The sequence below is a fragment of the Petromyzon marinus genome, chromosome 7 (assembly GCF_048934315.1).
Source record: "Petromyzon marinus isolate PM22_M1 ecotype Great Lakes invasive population chromosome 7, UKy_Petmar_22M1.pri1.0, whole genome shotgun sequence".
Lineage (NCBI taxonomy): Eukaryota > Metazoa > Chordata > Hyperoartia > Petromyzontiformes > Petromyzontidae > Petromyzon > Petromyzon marinus.
Genome location: NC_133673.1, coordinates 9,726,488 through 9,733,635, shown reverse-complemented (window position 1 = coordinate 9,733,635; position 7,148 = coordinate 9,726,488). Strand labels below are relative to the sequence as shown.

Sequence of the window (7,148 nt, the reverse complement as noted above, 5' to 3'; positions counted from 1 at the left end):
AATACCTGCAAGTGAATTGGGTTTACACATCGCAACATCTATGTGACTTTACCGAAAAAAACTAATATGGATTCCTGCAGTCACGAAAGTTTTAAGTAAAAAAAAATACATAAATCAGCTTGGATGGAGTATATTTTTAGTCTGATTACAGTACAATTCGGTGCTACATATACAGTATGGTACAATATTCATTTGCAGTTTCATCAGCGGGTAGCTTGATGTCGCTCATTTGGACATAGGACAATACACAAGAGTTATGTTCCTAAATGAATGAATAGGGAAATCACGGGTCCAATACCATATATATCTCGGTGGAATATTTAAAATGATCTTTGACTCTTGTTTTGATAAAAGGTCAAATAAAGTGGATTGTGCTGTGCTCTGAAACCAGTAACCCGTAAAGCACAGCTAACCCCGGTGGCAAGTGACATCTGAACCTATTCTGAGCAAACTCCCCCCCCCCCCAATCAATTAAAAAAGACCAGCATGGCGAAGTATGGTCAACCCTCACGACCAACCCGCTAAATGAATTGATAGAAGGCTGTAAATTGTTACATCACAGTATAATCAGAAAAACCTCAATATGTAAGTTATTTGCAGGGATTATACAACAAGCATGATGGAGAATGGATGGAATGTTAAGGGTACTGGTTTCCTGTTACCCAATGCATTCAATTTTGAATAATTATTTAGCATAATTTTGTTCAACAAGTATTTTCTGCAGGATATGAAATATATGGTGTTTTACGTATGAGAGTGCAGGCAACAATCAATATAGCATTGCAATATATGATATGCAAATGGAAGTACTGTCTGAAATGCAGCTGCATATTTTATTTGATTACTTTTAACTGTAAATTTGAGATTTAAAAAGCATAATCTCTTACACAATGATCAATTTTGAAATGTAAAAATCCACGATTAGCCCTTTTGTTATTCAAAATGGAGTTTTAACTGACGGCTCTAGATGTTCAACGATCAATCAGGCTTAGCAGTTTAATTTAGATTTGTTGTTCGCGCCATGCAACCTATCACGACACTCGTTTATTTTCCACTGACACATCTGAGCCATACCAGATCGGGGCCCTTAGTATGGGAGTTTTTTTTGCTATTGGCCAAGCTGAGTGAGAACTAGGGTTGTTCACGATCGGTAAACCAGTGACCATTTTCATAATTGACAGCAGTTCTGAAATTCAGGAACCCACAACCATTTACAGCAAATTATAGAAATGAATGCACTGATTGGCATGCACGAATGTCCAAATGGAAAAAATGCAAACAAAAAACATACTATGATAATATATGCATTGCCCTTGAAACTGATTGGTCCACACCAAGGGACGGCTTTCTTTTGAGCCTTGACCCAATTGGTGCTCGACCAGATGACGACAATGCATATATTATCATAGTATGTTTTTTGTTTGCATTTTGACTGCAGGCATTGTGGTTAATGCAGACATGAATCCTTGTAAAAAAGGTTTGTTTTGTTGCCAGAAAAAAGGCGAAAAACCCTATTATCAGTAGCTGTGTTTTGAGCTTTTTTTTCATTTGGTTATTGGTAATGAAAAGTGAAACGACTTCTAACAACCTTAAAACAAAACCGAAACTGGCCACAAACCACACCTGAATGTGGCTCTGAAACCAAGCAGGGCCATTTTTTTCATTGCGTGTGACATAGGCGCTTTGCCTTTATTTGTGCAGTGGAAAAACAACCTGACCCCTCCTAAGCCATTCCTAATTAGCTCGACACAGCTTTGGGGTGGATCAGTTGTACAGCAGGAAAGAGGTATCTGAATGAGTGGCAGGTGTCATGTTTGTTTAGCCGGCGATGCTGGAACAATTGGTTTGGTGGCAAAGATGGCCTGGAAAGGCTTTGATCCATGCTGCCGGTCCTCCATGCGCACATCCACAAAGCCGGTCTGAGACAAGGCCTCCAGGTATGGCTCCGGCTCCCATCTATAGGCGTACTTGAGCGCTCCGTATGACGCTGTTCTTCTCACGGATGCCAAGTTCAGCGTCGTCACCATGAGGCCACCTGAGAGACAACACAGGTACAGTCGCCACCGTGTCATGTTGTGGGTCCTGTACAATTACAGAATGGTAACAGGATTGGTTCGTCAACTATGGCTCTCCGATGTGCTTTTAGGTAGCCCCGCGTGCTGTTCGGCATGATGTCGGAGGCTTCGCTCAATGTACTGAGTGCTCAGGGACCAAATAGGACATTCATATACTTGCAATGGCAAAAGTAAATGAGAGGGCTAAAGTAAATTAAAAACCTCGTACTCGATTAGTGCGGCTCACACCCATTGACCAATATAATTTGCAGTCCGTTTCACTGTGGTGGGTCTCAATCGAATGAAATAGTTGCAAGTCGTGGGTTCCCCAATCAACCCGAGTTTAAGGCGAATAGCTGGGGGGAAAAAACATTTACAGTGAGGGAAAAAAGTATTTGATCCCCTGCTGATTTTGTACGTTTGCCCACTGACAAAGAAATGATCAGTCTATAATTTGAATAGGTTTATTTGAACAGTGAGAGAGAATAAAAAAATCCAGAAAAACGCATGTCAAAAATGTTATAAATTGATTTGCATTTTAATGAGGGAAATAAGTATTTGACCCCTCTGCAAAACATGACTTAGTACTTGGTGGCAAAACCCTTGTTGGCAATCACAGAGGTCAGATGTTTCTTGTAGTTGGCCACCAGGTTTTTTGCACACATCTCAGGAGGGATTTTGTGCCACTCCTCTTTGCAGATCTTATCCAAGTCATTACGGTTTCGAGGCTGACGTTTGGCAACTCGAACCTTCAGCTCCGTCCACAGATTTTCTATGGGATTAAGGTCTGGAGACTGGCTAGGCCACTCCAGGACCTTAATGTGCTTCTTCTTGAGCCACTCCTTTGTTGCCTTGGCCGTGTGTTTTGAGTCATTGTCATGCTGGAATACCCATCCACGACCCATTTTCAATGCCCTGGCTGTGGGAAGGAGGTTCTCACCCAAGATTTGACGGTACATGACCCCGTCCATCGTCCCTTTGATGCGGTGAAGTTGTCCTGTCCCCTTAGCAGAAAAACACCCCCAAAGCATAATGTTTCCACCTCCATGTTTGACGGTGGGGATGGTGTTCTTGAGGTCATAGGCAGCATTCCTCCTCCAAACACGGCGAGTTGAGTTGATGCCAAAGAGCTCCATTTTGGTCTCATCTGACCACAACACTTTCACCCAGTTGTCCTCTGAATCATTCAGATGTTTATTGGTAAACTTCAGACGGGCATGTATATGTGCTTTCTTGAGCAGGGTGACCTTTGCGGGCGCTGCAGGATTTCAGTCCTTCACGGCGTAGTGTGTTACCAATTGTTTTCTTGGTGACTATGTTCCCAGCTGCCTTGAGATAATTGACAAGATCCTCCCGTGTAGTTCTGGGCTGATTCCTCACCGTTCTCATGATCATTGCAACTCCACGAGGTGAGATCTAGCATGGAGCCCCGGACCGAGGGAGATTGACAGTTCTTTTGTGTTTCTTCCATTTGCGAATAATCGCACCAACTGTTGTCACCTTCTCACCAAGCTGCTTGGCAATAGTCTTGTAGCCCATTCCAGCCTTGTGCAGGTCTACAATCTTGTCCCTGACATCCTTGGAGAGCTCTTTGGTCTTGGCCATGGTGGAGAGTTTGGAATCTGATTTGATTGATTGCTTCTGTGGACAGGTGTCTTTTATACAGGTAACAAGCTGAGATTAGGAGCACTCCCTTTAAGAGTGTGCTCCTAATCTCAGCTCGTTACCTGTATAAAAGACACCTAGGAGCCAGAAATCTTTCTGATTGAGAGGGGGTCAAATACTTATTTCCCTCATCAAAATGCAAATCAATTTATAACATTTTTGACATGCGTTTTTCTGGATTTTTTTGTTGTTATTCTGTCTCTCACTGTTCAAATAAACCTACCATTAAAATTATAGACTGATCATTTCTTTGTCAGTGGGCAAACGTACAAAATCAGCAGGGGATCATATTCTTTTTTTCCCTCACTGTAACTTCATGTTGGTAACCTCAACATTTACCCAGCCCTGCATGGATGGATGTATCTACCACCAGAGGAGCTACCATTCATTCGCCAGCTACAAACACACCCTGCCATCACCGCTATTCATCAGTCAGACGTGCCAGACTAGGTACACCTTGCAACCCCCCCCCCCCCCCCCCACACAGCGATCCCCCGTATAACCTTAGCCTGTTTGGGGGCAAGATGCTGTTGGCGAGCTCCTATTAACGAGGGAAGCAGCGGGTGGGCAACACCACGCCCGGCCGTCTTTGTCTCCCCCCCCCCCTCCCAGGGATGATATTTTACATAGTGCACCGGGTACTCATTTCAGACCGGGGGGTTCAGATATTCGTCAGTGATGTTGCCCATGGTCGTCGGGTTTTAAGTGTAGTGCGCTAACCACTGCGCCACCGCTCCCCACACAAAGATCCCCCGTGTAGCCTTCACAGTCTGTAGAGGGCAAGTGCTGTTGTTAGCGAGCACCCTATGAAGACCGGCACGGGCACACGACGGGGGTGGGTGGCCAGCACCACGCCCGGCCGTCTTTGTCTCCCCAGTTGGCGATGTTTACACAGCGCACCAGGGACCCATTTGAGGCCGAGTCGACCCCAGCACCGGTTCAAATGCTCGTCAGTGATGTTACCCGTGAGCGGGAATCGAACTCGGGTCGTCGGGTTCGCATAGTGCAAGCGCAGCGCTAACCACTGCGCCACCGCTCCCCGCACCACAACAACAACAAACACCAGCACCACCACGCACCGGGCTTGATGACTCGAAACAACTCGGCGCACGCCTCCTCCAGGTTGGGCCAGAAGTAGTAGCAGTTGCAGTGGAACACCCGGTCCACGCTGGCCTCGTCCAGAGCCACGCTGCCCTGGCCACCCACGCCGCCCAGCATCAACTCGGCCCGGGCGGCCACCTGCCCCGCGGGGCCCCCCTTGGCCGCGAGTCTCTTCAGCCGGGCCCCGGCCACGTCCAGCATGTACTCGGAGCGCTCTAGACCCAGCAGGGTGCCCGCGGGGCCCAGGAGGCGGCAGGCGGCCACCAGACCCAGCCCGGGCCCGAAGCCGACCTCCAGGGCTGAGAGGCCGGGTGTGAGGCCGCTCAGGGCGGCCGCCTCCAGCTCCAGGTGCGCGTTCCTGAGCTCGAAGAGGCCGCGAGCGACGCGGCCCCACGCGCTCCTGGTGGGGCCGCACAGCTGCCTCGCCAGCAACTCCGTGAGGGGCATCACGGCTGTGTGGGGGGGTGTAGGGGGGTGGTGAGGCTGTGTGGTGGGGTGTAGCGGGGTGGTGGTCTGTGTGGGGGGGTGAGGCTGTGTGGGGTGGTGTAGGGGGGTGGTGAGGCTGTCTGTCCGTGGTGTAGGGGGGTAGTAAGGTTGTGTGGGGTGGTGAGGCTGTGGTGAGTGCTGAGGCTGTGGTGAGGCTGTGTTGAGTGGTGAGGCTATGGTGAGTGGTGAGGCTGTGGTGAGTGGTGAGGCTGTGTGGGGTGGTGAGGCTGTGGTGAGGCTGTGTGGGGTGGTGAGGCTGTGGTGAGTGGTGAGGCTGTGGTGAGTGGTGAGGCTGTGGTGAGTGGTGAGGCTGTGGTGAGTGGTGAGGCTGTGGTGAGTGGTGAGGCTGTGGTGAGTGGTGAGGCTGTGGTGAGGCTGTGTTGAGTGGTGAGGCTGTGTTGAGTGGTGAGGCTGTGTTGAGTGGTGAGGCTGTGGTGAGGCTGTGTGGGGTGGTGAGGCTGTGGTGAGGCTGTGGTGAGGCTGTGTGGGGTGGTGAGGCTGTGGTGAGTGGTGAGGCTGTGGTGAGGCTGTGTTGAGTGGTGAGGCTGTGTTGAGTGGTGAGGCTGTGTGGGGTGGTGAGGCTGTGGTGAGTGGTGAGGCTGTGGTGAGGCTGTGTTGAGTGGTGAGGCTGTGATGGCTGTGGGGTGGTTGCGTTCCCTGTGTGTGTGGCGGCTTTGTCGTTTCTGTGCTCGTTCAGTCACCAGGGGGGAGACAAAGGCGGCCCGGGGTGATTCTTGACACCGCACTCTCCTCCAGCTTGAGCACCGTTCCGACCTTTTATAAGACAGTGCAGTAGCAGTCTAAACTCTAAAGTCTCTGTGATAAAAAAAATCGGTGTGTGTGTGTGGTTCCACATTGACAATGCTGCTGGCCTTGTCAGGTTTGAGGTTTCCCCGCTAGGTGGCAATCGTTATCACTCGGGTTGCACGCAGCAGTCTCTGCTTCGGCGTGGATCATTAGACGCTGGGGGCTTCTTGCCAAATGAGAATGGAAAATAATGTGAAAAGGCTCGCAAAAAAACATCAAACACACTCGTTCCTCTCGGTACGATGCCACGAGAGGAACGCGTGGAGCAAGTTGGGGGTGGGTGGGTGGGGACATCAGAGGGCTACGTCGCGAGAAGGGACAATGGCCAGAGACTGTGTGATGTGTTGGGAATGACAAACCAAATGAGCGGGTTCGATGTGAGATTGTTAATGATAATAATAATTCTAATTTGCAATGCGCATTCCATCCTAGGATCCCAATGCGCAATGCGTGAAAAGCAGGAATCAAAATTTAGAGCCAGGGCATATTCTTGGTTCTTTCGGTAAAGTCACGTTGAAGGGAAACAATAATATAGTAAAATATATATAAAAAACAATAAAATTCTCACGACGTTTCGACTGTAACGCAAACAGTCATCATCAGGTGTGAAAAAAGCCACTTCTTTCAAATGTTTCTTGCCGTTGGTTTTTCACACCTGATGATGACTATTTGCATTACAGTCGAAACGTCGTGATAATTTTATTGTTATATATATTATTATTTTATTGTTTCCCTTCAACGTGACTTTACCGAAAGAACCAAGAATATGAATCACTGCAGTCACGAAAGCTTTAAATCAAAATTTAGAGCCAGGGCAGTTTAACACGTAGACTTCCGTGACCAAATATCATCCGTAATATAGTTTTTTGGGGGGTTTAGAATACACGATCTAACAAAAAAAACTATTTAGAACCAGGGCAACTGACCAAACTAAAGAGGGAAGGCTCAGTTTAAAGAGATGGCTTTTGAAAGCAGACTTAAATGTATCTACCGACTCTTGATTGCCCTGATTTTAATTGCCGATGCGTTCCATAG

General features: G+C 48.1%; 1 protein-coding gene across 1 annotated transcript; it reads right to left on the bottom strand.

Moving 5' to 3' along the window:
* Nucleotides 1-119: 119 nt before the first annotated feature.
* Nucleotides 120-5,730, bottom strand: LOC116939940 (putative methyltransferase YdaC). The gene is made up of 2 exons (XM_032949009.2): nt 4,799-5,730; nt 120-2,035 (listed from the first exon to the last, which is right to left on the bottom strand). The coding sequence occupies exons 1-2, from the start codon at nt 5,265-5,267 to the stop codon at nt 1,809-1,811; spliced, it is 696 nt and encodes a 231-aa protein (XP_032804900.2). The 5' UTR covers nt 5,268-5,730; the 3' UTR covers nt 120-1,808.
* Nucleotides 5,731-7,148: the final 1,418 nt, after the last annotated feature.

What these genes read in the sequence shown, in the direction of transcription:
- LOC116939940 (XM_032949009.2), bottom strand. Translation starts at nt 5,267, where the DNA reads ATGCCCCTCACGGAGTTGCTGGCGAGGCAGCTGTGCGGCCCCACCAGG. An exon ending in GTTTCGAGTCATCAAGCCCG is followed by an intron (nt 2,036 to 4,798) that starts GTGCGTGGTGGT and finishes GTTGTCTCTCAG; the next exon opens with GTGGCCTCATGGTGACGACG.